Raw genomic sequence first — 21,179 nt, 5'->3', positions numbered from 1 at the left:
GAGATGGAGCCTGACAATGCCAAGGGAAGGTCACCGCAAACCATGACTTACTGGAGTTGTAAGAGCTGTCCCCATCGGAAACTGTTCTAATGAAACAGGGAGGGGAAACATACTGGTATCAACACGGCAGGCTTGCAAAACAGGATACAGCGTAAAAAGGTTTGCATTAAACATGGCATTGTAGTGACCTGACTTTCCCCGAGTTATAAAAGAAGTCTTAACTAGAGGAAATCTCACACTAGGGACCATCTCAGAGCCCAACAAGTCCTCTTTGACATTTTGCAAAGAATTGTCTCATACTAACGCCATGTTTTGAGTATTTCTAAGTGTTTTAGACAGAAAATTATTGAAAGTAAAAGAAAGTGGGGCTGAGTTTCTTACCAAATGGTTTCTTGTCAACAGGTGGCTCGAGCTGTCTGAACACACTGTATTTGTCTCCTCCATCTGGTTCAAAACACAGAGAAACAATGGATAAAGTTTGAACAAATGAATAAACAGAGAAGCAGTTGTACACTTATTACAGTCTGCTATGGCAAGAAGTTAAAACGGTACCAACAAAACTGTGTCCTCATATTGGCTGCTTTGGGAATCATTTCCACTGCATTACTATTAAAGTACACATTAGGTTGCAGTAGTAGCATTTAAGGGACCAATGTTATTGAATAAGTAATAAAAAAGCTGGATTGAGGTTGAATATATTAGACTTTGAGAAGTATTAGTTGCCTTATTACTCACTATTGACATTATCTATGAGTTAGTTTAAATATCTAGGGATCACATTTTCCCTTCCCTTCCTAACCTGCTTTTTTCCCCAGGGTTCACTGTCATTTTATAAAATGTTTCTGCTGCACTATTTCTTAATGCTCTTAATGTCTTTCATTTTTGTAAAGCACTTTGAATTGCCTTGTGTTGAAAAGGTGCTGTATAAATACACTTGCCTGGCCTTGCCTTGGCTGCAGCATTACATGGAGAGCAAATATTGTTCCTAACAAATCCATGTCCACTCTATGTGAGGTTTAGAAGGTACCTGAGACGGGGGGTGTGGGCTCTGCAGGCTGATCCACAGACAGCTGCTTGAAGACCGCGTACTTATCAGAGGCTGTGATGGAGGCGGACGAGGACCCAGACACTGGAGTCAGCAAGGCGGGCGCACTGCAGGGACACAAAGGCTTCTGTCAGACACGAGGAATAGTTCAAAAGAAGAGTTTAATCCCCATAAGCTGAGTGAACATTTGCTCCACGCTCACAAGTTTGGTGAATGTTTGTTAAAAGCTTTATTGTGACGATAATGGAAGCTGAGGGAAATATAATCTATCATTTAGCTTTTTACATGAAAATACTGAATGCCGGTATGTTCAATTACCACTGAAGGCTGGCAATGTGTGGCATTATGCACCTCATCTCAATTATAAGAAGAAAAAAAAGGCATGTCGACTAAAGTAAACAAACAAGCGAACATAGATTAAAAAAACAAAACACATAGAAAGAAAATACAAAATCATCAAATAAATAAAATAATGTAATCCCTTGTCCATTACATATACCTTGACTTAAAGTGGACCTATCATGCTATATTTGAATAATATATTGTAGGGCCATACCTATATAAAACATGTCTGTGAAGTTTTTTTTTCAAAATACCAAACAGATCATGCATTTTAGCCATGCCTCATTTTGCTCTATTCCAGCCCTGTCTTCACAAGGGCTGATTCTGTGGCAAATGAGCTGCAGCTGACCACGCCCCCCCTGCAAAGGAGGGGGCGAGACACGAGCGTCATGTTACCATGCTGTTACCATGCTGTTACCATGCTGTTACCATGCCACGGCAACTTCTCATTCTCCTGATAGGTGGAGCGTTGCCCATGTAGGCAGAGCGTCACCGCCCACTATGCTGACGTCGGGTCGGATGGAATCTGTATCCGCTCGTTGTAGCCCCGTTTTTTAAAAGATTTGGGTATGGAGGAAAAGAGAGGGTTGTATTTTCTGACACTTGGTGAGTTCCCTGGAACACCGGGGACAAATATTCATGTATAAAAGATGTACAAAAGTGCATTTTGCATGATAGGTCCCCTTTAAATCAACTTAAATTTAAAAGAACAGTTTTTTATTTTGGGGAGTTTACTTAGTTGCTTTCTTATTCAGAGTTAAAAAATAAGATTGATACCATTCGAGGGATCTAAATCACTAGAAAATAAAATAAGGATTTTGATTTTAAAAGTATAACTTTTCCGTGGTTCCAGTATGTATCACAAGCAATTCAACGATTTGTATTTCCATTTGTGTTGTTTTGCAGCCACTGTGAGAAACAACCTTTTTTTTAAAATAAAAATGTAAAAAGTAGCTGATTTTTTTAGATACTTGAATACAAAACACCAAAGAAAGCCACACTCCAGCGAACACGAGTTTCTTCTCTCTGTAGCACATCTGACAGTAAGTTATGTCTGCCATACCAACATGAGCTTCTCAGCTTCTCATTTAATTAGACAGCGATCTCAGGCTGTGGGGAATTCTTCTTTTATTGCTGAAACAGTCAAGAGTGTATGTTTTCAGAGGAGAAATAGGAAGAATTCTAAAACACCCACACAACTTAGATATGAGGTATTTTTGTCCTTCTTTCTCTTTGTCTTAGAAAGGATAACTGCCTTTCAGCTTTCTCTTTGTGGAAGGGAAGTATCTCCAAAGGGGCTTGGAAAGTAATATAAAAAATGAGCTTATCTACTGTCCACTGAAATGAATTCATTAAGTGATGACTCAATCTCATTGCTATTCTAGAGAGGTTATTATGAGATATTAAGACAGTGTGCCTGACTGTGCAGTTTGCAAGAAAGACAAAGCAAGAAGACACAAATATTATGCAGAATAGCTCAGCTATAAATAGCAAAAAAGGGCTGAATATTGGACCCTGATTAATGGAAACTTTTCCATCTCTTTCTGCATAAAAGTACAACTAGTTCCAGTGTGAAAGGAGACAGAAATAATGAGGAATACTAAATACTTTCATGCATTTCCTGAAATGTAAACTCAGCATAAGGGTCATTTCAGGCAGTGAAAATCTACAACCTTTAGCTTTTTAAGATATAGCTAATTGGATGGAATACATTTTTTTTTTTGCAGTATCGAAATATGTAATTATAGTTAATTAATCATTAATCCTACTCTGCGTCTCAATTGCACTCACAGCCCTTACATGTTCTGATGCTGAGGTGCGATGGTGGGGGGGAAGCTTCCACCGGACTCCCCCTGAAACTCAGTGAAGGGTGGTTCTCCTGCTCCTGCCTTCGGAGCCTCCTGGAAGTCCTGGAAGTCGTCGTCATCGGCTTTGGTCCCCTGAGCCAACAGAGTGTTAGTAAATCAGCTGAGATCTACTAAAGGAACATTCAGAACTAAAGGAACATTCAGGACTAAAGGAACATTCAGGACTAAAGGAACATTCAGGACTAAAGGAACATTCAGAACTAAAGGAACATTCAGAACTAGGAACATTCAGAACTAAAGGCACATTCAGGACTAAAGGAACATTCAGAACTAAAGGAACATTCAGGACTAAAGGAACATTCAGAACTAGGAACATTCAGAACTAAAGGCACATTCAGGACTAAAGGAACATTCAGAACTAAAGGAACATTCAGGACTAAAGGAACATTCAGAACTAAAGGAACATTCAGGACTAAAGGAACATTCAGGACTAAAGGAACATTCAGAACTAAAGGAACATTCAGGACTAAAGGAACATTCAGGACTAAAGGAACATTCAGAACTAAAGGCAGGACTAAAGGAACATTCAGGACTAAAGGAACATTCAGGACTTAAGGAACATTCAGGACTAAAGGAACATTCAGGACTAAAGGAACATTCAGAACTAAAGGCAGGACTAAAGGAACATTCAGGTCTAAAGGAACATTCAGGACTAAAGGAACATTCAGGACTAAAGGAACATTCAGGACTAAAGGAACATTCAGGACTAAAGGAACATTCAGAACTAAAGGAACATTCAGGACTAAAGGAACATTCAGGACTAAAGGAACATTCAGAACTAAAGGAACATTCAGGACTAAAGGAACATTCAGGACTAAAGGAACATTCAGAACTAAAGGCAGGACTAAAGGAACATTCAGGACTAAAGGAACATTCAGAACTAAAGGCAGGACTAAAGGAACATTCAGGTCTAAAGGAACATTCAGGACTTAAGGAACATTCAGGACTAAAGGAACATTCAGGACTAAAGGAACATTCAGAACTAAAGGAACATTCAGGACTAAAGGAACATTCAGGACTAAAGGAACATTCAGAACTAAAGGAACATTCAGGACTAAAGGAACATTCAGAACTAAAGGAACATTCAGGACTAAAGGAACATTCAGGACTAAAGGAACATTCAGAACTAAAGGAACATTCAGGACTAAAGGAACATTCAGGTCTAAAGGAACATTCAGGACTAAAGGAACATTCAGGACTAAAGGAACATTCAGAACTAAAGGAACATTCAGGACTAAAGGAACATTCAGAACTAAAGGAACATTCAGAACTAAAGGAACATTCAGAACTAAAGGAACATTCAGAACTAGGAACATTCAGGACTAAAGGAACATTCAGAACTAAAGGAACATTCAGGACTAAAGGAACATTCAGAACTAGGAACATTCAGAACTAAAGGCACATTCAGGACTAAAGGAACATTCAGGACTAAAGGAACATTCAGGTCTAAAGGAACATTCAGAACTAAAGGCAGGACTAAAGGAACATTCAGGACTAAGGTGCATTCACACCTAATAGTCCGCTCTCTGGTGCGCACCAGACCACAGTTTGTTACATTGTTTCATTTTTCAGAAGGTTCGGTTTGCGTTCACACAAAAACTCAAACGGACTATAAACTTTAAACTTTAAACACAAGTCATGTGCACGGAAATGCTGTTCAACCATTGGTCAGACATTAAGGGGGTAAAAACCTCTATGGTGAAAACGCAAATCCCGGCAATTTCTACCGGAGCCTCCGCCATGGAGCATCAACACTTTCGGCAGGTTATTCTCATGCTGTTGTTAATCTGGAGATCAACAGACACTAGCGGCCCGCGCATATGATTATATAAATCAGACAACGTCCGTTAAAAAACATTATAGCACATACACAATGAGAGACGTTCTGCAGTAAGGAGGGGCGTTTCACCGACGACAGGTGTTCTTACTGACATGCATTTCCAAACATTTGGACTACCTATGTTGCAAATGTATTATCTTTTCAATTTACACACGGCATCTATTGCACGTCTGTCCGTCCTGGGAGAGGGATCCCTCCTCTGTTGCTCTCCCTGAGGTTTCTCCCATTTTCCCTTTAAACTGTGGGTTTCTTCGGAAGTTTTTCCTTGTACGATGTGAGGGTCTAAGGACAGAGGGTGTCGTATTGTCATACTGATATTCTGTACAAACTGTGAAGTCCACTGAGACAAGTGTAACATTTGTGATATTGGGCTATATAAATAAACATTCATTCATTACTTTTATGTAGGCCTAGTTGACAGAGAATTTTTACTTAACTAAACAACCGCGGATGTCTTGAAAGAGTCTTTCGCTAAAGATTTTGAAGATATCCGCGTTCTTGTGACACGTAAATACTACGCTTCCTATGTTTTGGTGCGGATTGTGTTCACACCAGCAATAAACCGCTCCAGAGTTCACTAGCAAGCGCTCCGAGACCACCTATTTTACCGGACCAGAGTCCGGTTGTTTAGTTCCCTTAAGAGGTCTCAGATTGTGTTCACACCGACCCAAATGAACCGCACCAAGCGGCTAAATGCACCAGGGTTCGATTCAACCGGACTATACAAGGCAGGTGTGAACGCACCCTAAAGGAACATTCAGAACTAAAGGCAGGACTAAAGGAACATTCAGGACTAAAGGAACATTCAGAACTAAAGGCAGGACTAAAGGAACATTCAGGACTAAAGGAACATTCAGAACTAAAGGAACATTCAGAACTAAAGGAACATTCAGGACTAAAGGAACATTCAGGACTAAAGGAACATTCAGGACTTATGCTACGTTCACACCGGACGCGATGCAACGTTTGGGGGCGGCGCGATTACATGTAAAGTCAATGCAGAGACACGATCAGACTCGAATTCGCTTCGACGGCGCGCATGAAGCGGTGGACGCGGCGCGAATCACGCGATTGAGGCGATTGAAGGGGGCCGCGTCAAACGCGAGAGTTCAATTTTTTTAACTCGAGCGCCAAATTCACGTGGCGCGTTTTCGCGGTAGCCAATCAGCGGTGAGGATCTCAGCCTGCCGTTACTGACGTTAAACCAGAAAACATCAGCCATTAGCTGTTAGCAGTTAGCACACAGAGATCACAGCTCCTCATATCTGTTCAGAAACTGGACACAAGTTAAACAAGAACAAACCAGACTGTCTGTGTCATGGTGAATACAGTTGCTGGCTTATTTATGTCTGTAGGCCGTTGTTATGAGTGTGGAGTGAGCATATACAACGTTAGCTTAGCCTGGTCGACCCAATCTCCATTCAGAAAACAAGCATTTTAAAAGGTTTTTGCCTGCAGACTTGTCAAGCATTAATTCATGGTTTTTACTAACCGCCATCAGTATGTTGTTACGTCGGCATCATTTAGAAACGTGTATTACAATTTAATCACGGTAAAATATGTTCATTTTGTTGTAGTTGTAGCTCCCGAGCCAGCGCGTCTTGTTTGAATGATGCGAGCCGGCAGCCGCGGTGAAACTCGAGCGACTAGAGCGATGCGATAGGAGCGTTTAGAGCGAAGCGAATATTCGCATCGCGTCCGGTGTGAACGTAGCATAAAGGAACATTCAGAACTAAAGGAACATTCAGAACTAAAGGAACATTCAGGACTAAAGGAACATTCAGAACTAAAGGAACATTCAGAACTAAAGCATGACCTTGTTACCTGTGCAGCAGGGAAACTGGCAATGAAGTTAGTGTTTGAGGGGGCTGGAGCGGGGGCTGTGGGTTTCATGGTCATGACTGGTGGTGCTGGTGTGGGCATGGCCATCGCCATGGAAACCTGGGGCTTGGTCATCATCTGCTGCTGGTGCATGACAGGGGCCAGGGCCATAGCCAGGGCCGGCAAGTTGGGCACAGGTGGAGAAGGGAACTGACCGAGGATTTCTACATTCATCGTTGGGAGGCCACTCTGTAACAAAGGAGACAGGTTTAAAGTATATTACAAGTGATGTTTATTATTATTACGTTTTTCTTACTGCCACAAATCTAATGAAAATACCAAAACCAAAAAATGATTCCTTGGTGCTATAGTTTAATTGTATTAAAAAACTATTGAAAAAAATGGATGAGGAAGATTTACGATCATTAGATTCATCATGACGACTTACTGCTACTTCTGCTACAATAAAAAAACTGTACAACAGAATCAGTTGTCTGTATACACCTAGGTCGGTTCCACGGAAAAGTGCATTCATTATATATAATTATGATTCATCCTTGGTTGAAATAGCACTGAGAAACACAAAACGACTATTTGTTGGCCTATCTATCGCCAAGAAGACCATCCTTAAAAACTGGAAATCCAAAAACATAATGAGCATTCATCCAGTCAAATCTACTCATCGAGCACATAGTTAAATAACTTGTATTTATTAGTCAATGCCACCTCATTACTAACACCTGCTCACGTACACAAAACTTGTCAAATGAATAATAAATTGTTCATTTAAATCATTAGAAGTGTCATGGCACAGCGGCTAAAGGAACCTTTTGATCTGATTTCATCATATAATTACTTAAATAGGAAAAAAGGCTGATGTTTGTATGTAAATAATTGTTCTATAGTCAAGTTCCTTTTGAACAGGTGTCCCTGTCAGACTCTAACCCCCAGGAGAGAGCACTTTTTTGTGCTTGCTTTTTATGCTCTAGGTTTACATCAACAATGGTGTTTTATTATTCCTCTCATGGAAGCAGTGGCATGCAGTTTTGCGTGATCTGCCATGCAGTTTTGCGTGATCTGCCTGCAGAATTGCATCCTCCCAGGGGTGGCGGTGACAGGTCCGGGCTAAGGATGATAAGAAGTTGCTGCCAAACTCGGCTGATAGGGACTCAGCCATATATTGGGCTTACAATGCTTCACAGGACTAAGTCAATGCGCTACCTCTTTCTCCCCCTTCAAACTCATCTTATTTCAGTATGGAGTTCATGGCGCAACTTTGTGAACACCATGGGGGATGATTAATGAAGTCGATCTAAGGGATCATTTGTTTTGACTGAGGTGTTTACCTGTGCCACGCCAATTAGTGCAAGTACAGTGTAGAGCTCCTCCTTGGTCAGCATGCCAGGCGTTGTGCGGTTGGCTGACGCCCAGATTTGCCCCAGTGCTTCCCTAGGAAGACCTGAGGACATTAGTATGGGGTAGAGCTTGGCTGTGTCTATCCCTGCAGGAGTCATGGTGAATTCAAGAACCTTCTGGAACATTTCTACGAAAAAAACAGAAAGGATCATTTTAGTGTATGCCAGAAATTGACAGGAATACAACTCAGTTATCGGCTTCATTGGAAATTAAAATAATTTTCCACAAAACAGTGTAAATCTGATATTATATATAATGTTAACCTGGGATGAGGCTGTCGTTGTAAACCCATGCTGGCAGCATGGGCTGGATGTGCTCTTGTTGTGGATACACGGCAACACCTGCTGTTACAAGCAAACAAACACAGTTAGTTGTTATAGCAAAAGCCGTGTCCGGGCATACGATTTGCCAAGCCTCTTGGCAGCTGAGCCCTGCTTGTATCGAGCTCAACAAAATCCTACAATTGATGTCAGGAAGGCTCTGTGCAGACGTAATGCTCCCCTGCACTGAATCACAAGCGTCCTGCCACATCAGACATCTAAAAATCACTCTGAGAGACAGGAGATTGTCATGTAAAGAAAATCAGATTGTGCTTTACCTTGACCCAAAACACTTTTTTCTGCAATAGATTAATAATAATTTAAAAAGAAAAAGAGCTATAGTTTGTTTCCAGTCCCTAACAAGGCATCTGTTATTGTGCAAGGCATCTGTTTACTCCCATCAGTCTTGGGCAGTTAAATGAATGTTATTACAAATCTCCCCCGTCTCCATGAGGCGCCTCTTTATTTCCCTGGATATCACGGAGGACACGGACACAGACAAACAAATAACAGCACAAAGGATTGGCCAAGTGGCATGCACAATCAGCTCGGATTATGTTTGGGCTCCATCCCTGTGCGCATCCCTGTTAAACCAAAGCAGTCAGCATGCGCCAGAGGGTGTTACTCAGCGGGGGAACAGACAGCAGATTATTGAGTTATCACCTCAGGAACTTAACAGACCATTTCCACAATGTGTGCGGAGAGCGGCAACATAAGAAGGCCCGTCCACCGAGATTTGGACAAAGGTTTCAAGCGGGGTGAAATAAGAGCAGAGACTAGGAGAAGATGTAAAGATCCCGCCACTGCATGATAATCTCAGAGGTGAAGAAAATGTCAGCATGATTTCATTTCAGAAACTAAAATAGTATAATGACCAGTGGAGAATATGATGTTAAACCAATTATGATCCAAAGCAGGGGTGGGGAACCTCCGGCCTCCGGGCCGTATACGGACCGCGAGACCATTTGGTACGGCCCTCGAGGTAATTTATAAACACAGGCATAAAAGAAAAAAAAAATTCTAGAAATCTAGACCGCAAAATAATTAAATGCCTGTTTTTCCTGGCTACGGTCAGGGTCCTTGAACACAACACAAGCCTAACGTGTCATCACGTGGTATATGTCTCGTCTGACAGGGGTGTAGTTCTGTGGAGAGCACCAGAACGCCGCTCCGGCACTTCAGATAAAGGAGCCGTACACATGCCGCAGTTTTTGCGTGGCTGTGTCTTAGTTGAAAGCCCAGTGGCGATCTGCTCATCTGTCATACTGATCATACAGTCAATAACTTTGTTGTTATTGGCATCTGGTTAGCTAGCTATGCTAACAAATATAAGAAGCTTTTTCTACAACCATGTTCAACATATGTTCATATGGATAGGAAACTAAATACATTTGCACACATCTTGTGTCCATATCTTTCTCTTTTGCTGGTCATGCCACAACCGTGCACGTGCATGCATGCGCGAGTCATGGTAAAATATCTGGATTAAGAGGTTGCTTTTTCTTTGCACAGCATGAAAGAAAGGCCAAATGACTGGGCTGTGATTTTAGTATTTTTAAGCAGAGATCAATAATTTGTACGGCCCTCGGAGGATGTTGACAAAATTGAAATGGCCCTTGAGAGGAAAAAGGTTCCCCACCCCTGATGCAAAGAGATAGAATAGATTTAGCTGCTGCAAAAGGTGCAGAATTATTTGGTCAGGGTTAGAAAGAGTGAAAATATTTCCCGAGGACAGAACGAAAACTACTGCCTTGATTGTGTGCGGCAAAGCAAGGGAGAGAAGAAGAAGCTATGAAATCTAATAAGCAGGCACTTCTCTCACCACTGTCACTACGGGTTTGAGGAGACGAGGCAGCAGCTGATGGGGGGGCGCCTGGCGCTGACACCGGAGCCTCAGGTAGCTTTTCTGAGACGAAGACAGAGCTCAAGTCCTCGGGGGCTGCAGCCCAGTTCCTCGCTTTATTGCTGGAGTGAAACTGGGTTGTAACTTTAGTTCTAGGACCCATTTCAGCCAGACTCTGCCTGGATTTAAAGCTAAACTGCGCCGTCCTATCAGCAGAAAGATCACATGAGGAGAATAGCTTCTCTTCCAGGGACGGGCCTGAGGGGATGAATGAGGAACAGATTTCTTGATAACACACACTGGCTTTACACGGCAGTTGAAGATTAAACATTTTCTAAAGCCAGGTTACACTTGTTGTTGCTTTAGGGGGATTAGGGAGATACAGTATTTACTTTTTGGCCCTTTTTTTGATTAACAGTCAATTTAAGTTTTTACTTATTTGCTAAAGAACCACACCTTCAACAAAAAGTGTGTGTTTGGTCTTGTGTAATATATCAAAGCATTCCTGTTCAGAGATGTAGAGCTGTTTTATCAATGTGGCAGAGTCACATCTAGGAAAGGCAGTTCTCCTGTTTCCTGACTTCTAATGGCTCATACTGTAGCAGTAATAATCAAAGGGCAATTGAAGGTTTCAACTCAAATCTCCCAGCTATTTTAAAACCAAATTGTGTGTCTTGTTTTTTGTTGATGCTGGTTTACCTAATATTCCCTCTCAAATAACTTGATGATTACATGCTTGCAGATCCAAACATGTCCATAAATGAACTGAGGCTGGGCTCATTAGCATGGTTACCGAGTAGTAGGTTAATACCCCACCAAATGAAAGAAATGTTATCTTAGCAAATATCAACCTTTATATCTTGATGGTTACAGTATATGTATGTGCTTGCTGCTCTATACGTGGGTTCCTGTTACATTCCTGCTTGCATATAGTGTATTATTCCTTGATTTTCACCTTGCACATTTTCAAAGAGCCAATAAACAGTGTACAACCTTCAACTTTGATTCTTTATCATCTGAACAAGAAAAAAATGATAATTTTTTCACAGTAAGCTTCTTGAAATATTCCTTAAGTCTCTCTCCTTGATCCTGAGGCCATCTAATCTTCTTATTCGAGATGCTAAACAACTAGGTCAGAAATCTCTCAGAGGAATTGGGGGATGAGACTTGATGATTGAGGGCTAGCTGTTGTATTTCTCTGCACAGAAGGTGATCTCTCTTTCCTGTCATTCATAGTTTAGAGGCCGAGAGCTGTCACGGAGCAGCTGCTCATCCCAGAGATTAGACGGCAGATGACACATGAGTGTGACAGTCTCCCATCAAAACCAAAAAACAGATTCAGTTTGAATGACGGATTCAGCTACGATATGTTTGAAACCTACTGAGAAACATTTTCACTTTCTAATGATGAAGCAAGATGGGCTTCTTATTGATTACGCATCCTTGTTGTTCCTATTTGAGATGTCTGGTAACTTTAAAGGTTCGGGTAATGAGGCCATCTGCTGTGCTGGCTGCATGCTCTCACACTGTAACGCCGGCCAAAACCAACTCACAATCCAGAAATATTACGCATCAGCAACGAAAGCAGTTCTATACGTTAAAAAAAGTGTTAATGGTTGGGTGTAAACTATGAGGATGGGAAGGGGGGGTGTCAACAAAGAAAAAGGAGTTACCTTGACATGTAGATTGGGTGCTGGTGTTGACAGCAGAGTGTTGGGTATCAGTGGGAATGGACACAGAGGCAGGGAGGGACTGAGGGAGGGAGGAGGAAGAGGTGGAGGACAGACCTGAAGGCTGGACTTGGGCCTCAGAGGACATGTGGAAGTTGGAGGGAGGGAAAGCATTGAGAGGACCCTGAACAAAGTCACTAAACTCGTCATCGTCCTGACAGAAACCTGTCGGGGGGGCAGAGGACGAAGGCTGGGCGAGGGCCTGAGATGAAAAGCCAAAGGTGGAGGAAGTGGAGGAGGACGGAGGGAAGGAGGCAGGGCCGTCTACAGGCCCCTGAAAGTCACTAAACTCATCAGTGTCCTCGGAGAAAGCTGGGGGGAGGGAGTGAGTGGTGACAGACAGGTGTGGTGGCGATGAGTCTGCAAAAATGAAGAAATAATGATGATGATGGCACAACACATGACACACACTACAATGAAGAATGAATAACGGGCTGCCCATTGCAAGAGAGAGATAAAGATACGAAAAGGAAATTGCAGAACTGCAAACTCAATAATATTTAGATTGAATACAAAGTACAAGCATTTAAACTGACGAACGATAATCAAATTGTAAAAGCTGCCAGAATAATGATTCTAAAACAAACTGGTTGTAAGGGTGGATCACAAGGTTCATCTAAAAGGGCCTTGAGATTATTAATGAGATAAGAACAAAAAACATAGCTGTGCAACTTACATTTTTAAATGTTCTCTTTTCTTTTTCTTATGAATTGCGAGATTTGTGTAGCTTCAAAAATAAATAATACAAATGTGAAACTCTTCACAACTCAAGACATATTCGACCTGTGGCAGAAGGAGCAGACACAACTGAGTTTCAGTTTGAACGAAGATACAAAAATAGATGTTTTGGAAACTACAGTCTCCTGTGCGCACTTGAGTAAGTTAAGGGAGGGAAATATATTTTGTTAAGACCATGTTAATTCTTCAGAACGTGAACACTGAGATGTATAAAGAGACATTTTATGAATCAAGTAAACTAAAGACAGTTCAGGTGTACTAATGAAGTGAGGGAAAATAATATAATGTGAAGTAAAATAAATCAAGATTATGTGATGAAAATTAAACAGAACTCAAAGGGCTGAGCAGTCATCATGCTGATCTGCCTCTAATGCAGTTCATATTGCTGTACAGGCGCATTTGAAGAGAGAGCGCATATGCTGATGGAAGGGAACAACAGGAATAAAACATCAAGGATTAAAGGTAAACGTGCTGAGTGAGGGTACCTGGCTTCTTGGTCTGTGATGATGGGGTGGGGTGCATCTTGGCGTCTCTGCTGAAGCCATCCAGGTTGCCTTTGATCGCCTCCAGTGCGTCATCGCGGCTCTTCTCCCCCGTCTGAGGACAACAGATGATCGAGAGACCAGAGGGTCATGTATACGAGCGGTGGACATGTCATTAAAAAGAGACAGGACGTGGAGAGAAACTCACCTTGGGTTTGACACTGCTGAGCAGCCTCAGCTTCTGTTTCTGCTCCTCAAACTGTCGTCTCTTCCTGTCCTCCTCCAGCATCTTCTGCTGCTGCTCCAGACGTTTCCTAAAGGGCAGCAAGAGTACCGACATTATGGGGAGAGAAGTTCAATAGTTTGGGGAAATGGCAAAATATGTGGATTAGGTTTTTTGAAAGAGCAAAACACAGAGTAATAATACTGTATGCAATTTCATTGATACGTTCATAAATGAAATGGAAGAAAGTAGAATGTCCGTCAAACAGTAGCTCCTTCTTGATTCCGAGTATGATTGTAACCAATAAAATAATAACCATTCTTTCTATTTAATATAAAACCATAAGCACTGTATATTAACTTAAATGACAATTATTTTTGGGGGGGGTTCAGGTTAGCTTAAGAATGAGTCAGCATATTGACACCCCCCCCCCTTGTAAAAAAAGATATGGTATAACATGAAAATGCTATGGAGAGTTATCACATTAGTGGTAATAGCAGCAGCACTGGAGCGTAAAGAGAGTCAGTGTCATGGTAACATTTTAGTTCTGGAAAACAACTCAACAAGATTAAGAGTTGACAGCCATGCAAGCGGCTCTGTGTGAGGCTGTATTTAGGGAACAGCAGAGCTTAGAGCTAAATCCTAACATCAGAACACTGAGATATATGTGAGCATTCATGCTAACGCACACAAAAACACAAAGCAGAGCCATGATGTCAGTGTTAGGGTTTCTTACTGGTGCTCCTCTGCCATTTGTTTCTGCATGTCCGCCGTGTACTGGGGTCCAGCAGGTCTCATACCCATAAACTGTGGCTGACCCATGAACTGCATCCCAGGGGTCTGCATCCCGATAGCCATCCCACCCTGTGAGATGCAAAAAGAAATCAGAAATATATTGAATTACTATTATTATTATTATTATTATATATAGTTCATGCTTCCAGTAAGGGAAAGTGAACACAGATTCAAGAACAGAAATAAGATGCAGTCCAATACAGAAACACAAGCTCACCTGCATGGGCATTGCTCCTTGGGGCATCTGTCCCCCAAAGTGCATTCCCATCATGCCCTGCATGTTGGGCTGCATGACTGGAACCATAGGGAAGCCCTGCTGCTGCTGCTGCTGCTGCTGCTGCTGTTGCTGCTGTTGCTGCTGTTGCTGTTGCATGGGTACCATGCCTAAAGAAACACACAAGGAACAGAATATTACATACAAATGTGAAGCATGACAGTAAGCATGTTTAGTTAACACTGAGAAAAACTGAAAACATGTCTGCAGATTGTAATAACTTTAAAAGCCTGAGTCTGAACATGATTCAAAATTGCAAATCAATTTCCGAGGCAGCTATGAAAATACACGGGTTCAGCAACAACAACCAAATCTGCTTTTGTGGTGACTAGTGTGACAGCTTGGAGGAAAACAAGAGGACCAAGGGAAGAAATAGAAAAGTGCCGGTTTGTTTCCCCAGATGCTGTGGGAGCTGACAGCCAGAGCCGAGCGGCCTGCAAATGATTCCCCATGTTACGGCCCAACAGGGCTGAATAAGTGGCTGCACACAATCTACTCAGTCTAAAATGACAATGCTAATGGGAGCGTGTAATGACCCCTCAGAGACGTTTCCCCCAGTGGAGTGTGGATAGTTTATCGAGTATTACTGCAAAGTAAACCTAGATATGAAAAGCTAGCACAGCTCAATAATGGGCGACAAAGGAATGCGCTTCAATGTTTTGATTCATACTGCTCTTTACTTCTGCCTGTTGACTTACAGTGATCTCAAGCAGCAACATTTTGGATCAAATGTTGTGTTAGCTTGTAAATAACTTGTTACGTAAAAATGTTAATGATGACAATAATTAAAAACAATGTAACTTGTTTGTTTTTCAAAAGGAATATTTAATCCAAATGTTCGGACATTTTGCTCGATGAGTCACATTTAAAATTCAGAACAAAAGCTTGTTCCATTTATGTTTAGGCTTCTGATAATGAAATGGGTCAAATATGGTCCAAGTCGGGCAGTGGCATAGGTTGTGCCAGGCCTCCATGCCGAGAGCCCTTAAAAGAGAGCCGTTTTCACTTCAGTGGAAGAAGCAACAAATGTTTTCTGTTACGGTCAAAGGGGAATAAACACCTTTCTGCACTATGACTGTCCCGCACGAAAACAGCCTTATATTTAAGAGCAAGTATTTGGAAGTCAATAGACTAGAAGTGTGACAGTTATACACATTTTCCTCCTTAAAAATAACCATCTCGTCTCACAACATGTTGTATGAATAGGCTGCCACTACTGACTGCAGCAGAGTGACTCACCTTGTGGCGGTCCCAAGCCCCCTCCAACAGGATACATAAAACTAAAGGAAGAAAACAAACAGGAAATTAGGTCATATGATTGAAGGCCAAAGTAAAGAAACGCACAGATAATACATTAAGGTTATCTAAAACAGCAACATGTCCCCCTGTAACCTTGAACAATGCAAAGTAAAAGTCATCAGTACTTCATAAACTGCGCCTGTGGATATGAGGCGGGCAATCAGAAGCCTTCGTAAAGGGAAAGTCATGACTGCATTTAGATTTCCTAACTAGTGATTGCTGTTATGTGTGCTGTATAACAAGATAGTATTCAATAGAGTAAATATAATTGTACACTGTCATATTATTACAACACAAACAAAAGAGCTTGTTATTATAGAGAGATTATTTAGCCAAAGTTAATGACATTTGAAACTGTATGACTGAATAAAAGGTGCCTTTACCTCTTCAAACTATGTGATTGGATTAGGGTTGATTGTATCATTGAGTGTAAATGCCTGCCTGTACTGTAAGAGCTATCAAATAAAGTTCATTTACAAAGACCAGATTTAAGCTTGATTTCCAAACAGCAAATCTTTGAAATGTTGTTATTAATGCCAGACAATCTGCAGGAATGGTAGAGTGTCGTTTTTACAGACGACTTGGACTCTGTGCTGTGAAACATGCCTTTAGGATGTCAGAGAGAGTCTCTACACGACGGCCAAGCCAATCTAACCAAAGCCAACCCACACAGGCCTTCAGCTATTTGTCAAATAACTTCTTACAGCCCAGTTCTTCAGGCTGGAACTTGGGATGCAGAGACAAGCAGAAGAAAGAGCCAGCCAATGCTTCCCAGAATGACTCTGGGTTTGAGCATCACTAATCCAATGTGCGAGTGACATTATCATATTAGTAACTTTACCAACATAACTAACAAAGGGGAAGCAGGGAACTCTTCACCAGACAGTCCAAGTTATAGCCAAAGCAATTACAAACCCTGCCCTGAGGCAAATAAGGAATGACTTAGACCGCAGTTTGACTATAAAATGAAAAATGTCCTTAAGGAAGCTTTGTTCATTTAACATTGTGAGGAAAGTGTGTATCTTTGTGCACTGCAAAGGTTGAAAACTGTACACTAGGGTTGTATCTTAAGATTAGAATCAGGATCAATCACCATGGTCATAATTTCCCTACTTGTGTTGTCTGGAAAGCAAAACAATGTATTTACAGAGATATTAAACAGGGGAAACAGCCATTACACTTGATTTGAGAACTTTGGAACAGCATTTCTGCTGCTAAATGACCTAAACAAAACTCATCAAAAGCTAATCAATTCAGCTATATTCTAAAAAGTACACAGCAAAAGTATATATAAAGAGGACACAATTTATTACACGAAAATATATTATAACGTTAATAAAGAAAAACACACTTTAAAGCTCCTACAATCACCATTTGAAAATAATAATGCAACAACATTATCCTATTAGCACGAAGAAGTGGTTCCCCTCACAGCACTGATGCAATAGGGCTTCAGTCAGTGATGGTGCTTGACTCGGGGGGGTTTCACACTCGCATCTGCTGCCTGTAAGACCACCAGCTTAACAAGCTTTTATAGGAGCACTACAGCTCTGCTGCCCACCACCCTGCAGCAAATAACAGGTCAAGGCTGGGCAGATTAACATGGAAGGAGATAAGCAGCGAGCAGCTGGTGACGCCTTGTAAAAGGCCTCTGATCATCTCCCAGATATCATACAACTGTTCATAAAGACCGGAGGACACCAGCAGGGTCAGGAGTTACTGTCAATGTCATCATGACCGAGGACGCTTAAACAAGAATGATTTATTATTATTCTGAAGCTGCTCCTTTGGTGGAATATACATTAGTTAGGGGAATACAGACTGAGACCCTTTAAAAGAGAACATTATGAGCACGATGTTTTTGATAGGAAGTCTGTAACTATTGAGAAAATGGATTAATAATCAAGTAAAATGTCGTGGTTTCAGCTACTCAAAATGTAAGGTTTTTGTTTATTCTCTACTTGTTATTTAATGAAAGGTTGCTTACGTAGTAGAAATCCAAAAAATAGGTACAGAAATGTTCCGACATTTTCCGATTCACCAAACATTGCGTACCGGCGAGGAAAGTGCGTACGGCACTTCCTACGCCGGTTTCCCTTTATAAATCACAATCGACTCGAAATGCGGTGCAGCTTTTGCGGGCTTCACGTAACGCTCATATTTGCCTATAAATAGTCAAAGAAACACCCATTCATTCATTTTGACTGACTGCATGAAGAAGATCGCAGGAAATGACGACAGAACAGCTAAAAATGACATCTCACACCGTGTCAGATTTTGGTTCTTTTGGGGAGGTGGAGATAAATCATATTGTTTGGTGGATGCCGTTTGAACAGAGCAGCAGCATGGAGGTCGGGTCGTCACCAAAATAAATAAATAAGTGGTCCGAAAAAGGTTAATGACAAAAAAAATACACATAGCCTTCCTCAGGCAGTGTGTTTGTACCGGGGACAGGAGACCCCCCCCTTGATGAGAGACTGTAAGAAATGATCGGGGAGTCATGAGACTGGATCTGAATTATGTTTTTGTATTTGGTGGTTTGTGTCCCAGCTGTCGATCAGCTGTGTGCAGCATCTCCACTGCAGCCTGTGCAACTCAACCCCCCCCCCCCCCTCTCTCCTGAGTCCTGACAGATTTGTTATGTATTATTTCTAATTTTTTTTAATCAAATCGTGCGCGGCAGGAAAAAACACTGAACTAAACCTTTTCCAAAACTGAATTCCTTCATTACATTGAAATGTAAACTGATTTGAACATGAACCAGATTACAGATGCGCCAGGGTAGAAGTATATAGACTTACTGTGACAGACAGACACCTCCCAGATAAAGGTGAGGTATTTTTAGCAGTAGTGAAAACAACTGTAAAGAGTAAAGAATGACCAACATGGATAATATCAGTTTGTACACTTGACTGGGGATGATTCTGAGAAGAATCGGAGTTGTCCTACTCTATTTGGATTATTCCATTACGGTCTGTTTTGCACAAATCCAGCTATTAAAATAATATAGAAGGTGAAGGAACTTCTAAACTATGGACTACAAATCCAATATTGCCATACAAGAGTCCTACTCATTGATAAGAAACATTTGGACAAAGGCCTACCTTAACACCATAACAGGACAGCTTGGATAGGGTATATTTACATTTCTGACCCTTTCTGACTGTGACTTAAAGAGAGGCAGTGCAACATGACCATTAACACCTTCCTGTGGTTGAATATCCGGTCATTGTTTGGTCAAAAAGTTGCATTAAGTGCCCATAATTTAAGCAAACAATAGGGACAATTTCACAGAAATGACAGCACAAGTCAAATACTGTCAACCATACAACTGTTATTATCTCCAGGTCTTCACATTACACCTACTTGTTCCTACTACTCAGTGCCCACACTCATCCACAGCCTTGAGGGTTTTGGTTTCAGCCGTCAGATCAGTATCACAGGGCTAGTTGAGATGCTTGTAGTCAGAGCACATTTATTATTAAAGCTGCTCGAATTCAGCTTATGAAATAATCATGAGGCTGCAGACCATCATAATAATACTGCTCTATTAACACACCTGTAAATCTCCTCAAGATGTAAAACGATTTGATGGTTAGCGAGGAGTGTGCATGTGACACTTTGTTAAGTGCGTGATTAATTAAATAATTACTCTTTAAAAGATATGGAGTTGCCCTTAATGTGTTGAAAGGTAAATTAGTAACTAAATCAGCAGCTACCTGCACTTCCCATCTGCTTCATTTTGTTAAAACACTTTACAGATACGTAATAGCCCCAATGGCAGATAATGTATGTAATAGTCATAAAGTTCATAAGACCAGGTAGACTGTCAGCCGTCCAGGGGCCTGACTGCACAGGTGCTAGCTGCTTTTCTGACGATGCTACAAGAGATTAATATGCGTTGTTTTCTATATACATCATGAACTATCACCAGATACCGCGAGAGTTCGTGACAGTAACGGTTACAGAAAGCATGACACGTGTTCTTTGTTAAAATACGGACATTTTGGCATTATGTTGGTACACTCTGAGCATACAAAACCAGCTAGCTTACGTTAGCTGTGACACCTGACAACCATCTCATCTCATCTCATCACCCTGCACCCGACAACAGAACAACCTTTAGTCGCTGTTTTGGAGGCCATTATTTGGGATTAATGTGTTGCTAAACGCCACTCAGAGGCGGATAATTCATAAATGGTTAACATTTAAGCGACAGAGTTGATTTTTAAAGGCTAAAATACCTGCCGCCTCCCCCAGATCCTGGCCGCAGCGCCATCTTGATAACAGCAGTCAGTCACTAGGAGGAAGATGACGTCAGCCGTGACGAAGGGTGTGTGTCGGAGGACGGGCCCTGAGTACAGCCTCTCAGGCAAAGCTTACTTCCTGCTTCCGGGGTGTTGTTTTCACATGGGGGGGGCCGTTATTAACCTGTTGGACAAAAACTTAATCTAATTCATTTTATGCACCAATGTGTGCCTTCTTTATGTAAGTTTTTGGGTGGACATTTCTTGTTTTAAAAATGAGAAACACACAATTCAAGCACTAGGTGATACTTTTTAATATAATATAATATTCATCAGTAAGGCTCCAATGCATTTTCTATTTCTTTTAAATATTTCATCACCTGAGCTTCTTTTCTACCTGCAAGACATAAAACAGGGCCAACATGTCGATTAACAGAACTTGATATGTACGGCAATGAAGGTTATCTTCCAGCAGATGTCAGTGTTTAGCTTATTGGCAGCTTTGTTCATGCACAGTCATATTATACATACAGTCTACACAAAGGGTCTTTGCTCCTCTTTTATAACGAAACCTGTATGCAGTGTGTGCAGTCTGAAATGTGCTGCAGTGTAGCTATTTCTAGACAGACATACCCTCTTATAATTTTGGACAAAGATGAGAATGATTGAAATCTGTGTTCTGCATGTTCCATCAGATGGAGTCAGAAAACTAAATATTGAAGGGACATCTTTCTGCAGCACACTTGCATTTTCAAACACATTTTTTTCTACTTCAAATCTCTCAAAAGAAGCTTCAAAGTGACAAAAGTGTTCATAATATGAAATGTTGTTTCTAGTTTCTTTCAGCTCATAATAAAACAAATGGATACTTATGTTTAGGTTATGTTTGGGTGATT

The 21,179-nt window shown here is 41.3% G+C and overlaps 1 protein-coding gene across 13 annotated transcripts in view; it reads right to left on the bottom strand.

Moving 5' to 3' along the window:
• Positions 1-20,388, bottom strand: part of synrg (synergin, gamma) — a 38,943-nt gene extending 18,555 nt beyond the window's left edge. For 2 of the 13 annotated variants that reach the window (XM_034207019.1, XM_034207023.1), the window contains exons 1-15: positions 20,281-20,387; positions 15,977-16,017; positions 14,681-14,847; positions 14,405-14,532; positions 13,654-13,759; positions 13,449-13,560; positions 12,169-12,585; positions 10,475-10,753; positions 8,596-8,676; positions 8,263-8,459; positions 6,920-7,165; positions 3,188-3,327; positions 1,028-1,152; positions 382-444; positions 52-81 (exon numbers count right to left, since the gene is read on the bottom strand). In XM_034207019.1, the coding sequence (XP_034062910.1) occupies positions 52-81; positions 382-444; positions 1,028-1,152; positions 3,188-3,327; positions 6,920-7,165; positions 8,263-8,459; positions 8,596-8,676; positions 10,475-10,753; positions 12,169-12,585; positions 13,449-13,560; positions 13,654-13,759; positions 14,405-14,532; positions 14,681-14,847; positions 15,977-16,017; positions 20,281-20,315 (2,167 nt within the window). In that variant the 5' untranslated portion in view covers positions 20,316-20,387. Of the gene's footprint in view, positions 1-51; positions 82-381; positions 445-1,027; positions 1,153-3,187; positions 3,328-6,919; positions 7,166-8,262; positions 8,460-8,595; positions 8,677-10,474; positions 10,754-12,168; positions 12,586-12,901; positions 12,918-13,448; positions 13,561-13,653; positions 13,760-14,404; positions 14,533-14,680; positions 14,848-15,976; positions 16,018-19,402; positions 19,422-20,280 lie in introns of those variants that run through there. The other 11 variants (XR_004568164.1, XM_034207020.1, XM_034207024.1 and 8 more) reach the window with 11 other exon arrangements.
• Positions 20,389-21,179: the final 791 nt, after the last annotated feature.

Source organism: Gymnodraco acuticeps, unplaced genomic scaffold (assembly GCF_902827175.1).
Source record: "Gymnodraco acuticeps unplaced genomic scaffold, fGymAcu1.1, whole genome shotgun sequence".
Taxonomy (NCBI): Eukaryota; Metazoa; Chordata; class Actinopteri; order Perciformes; family Bathydraconidae; genus Gymnodraco; species Gymnodraco acuticeps.
This window is presented reverse-complemented; position numbering and strand designations above follow the sequence as displayed.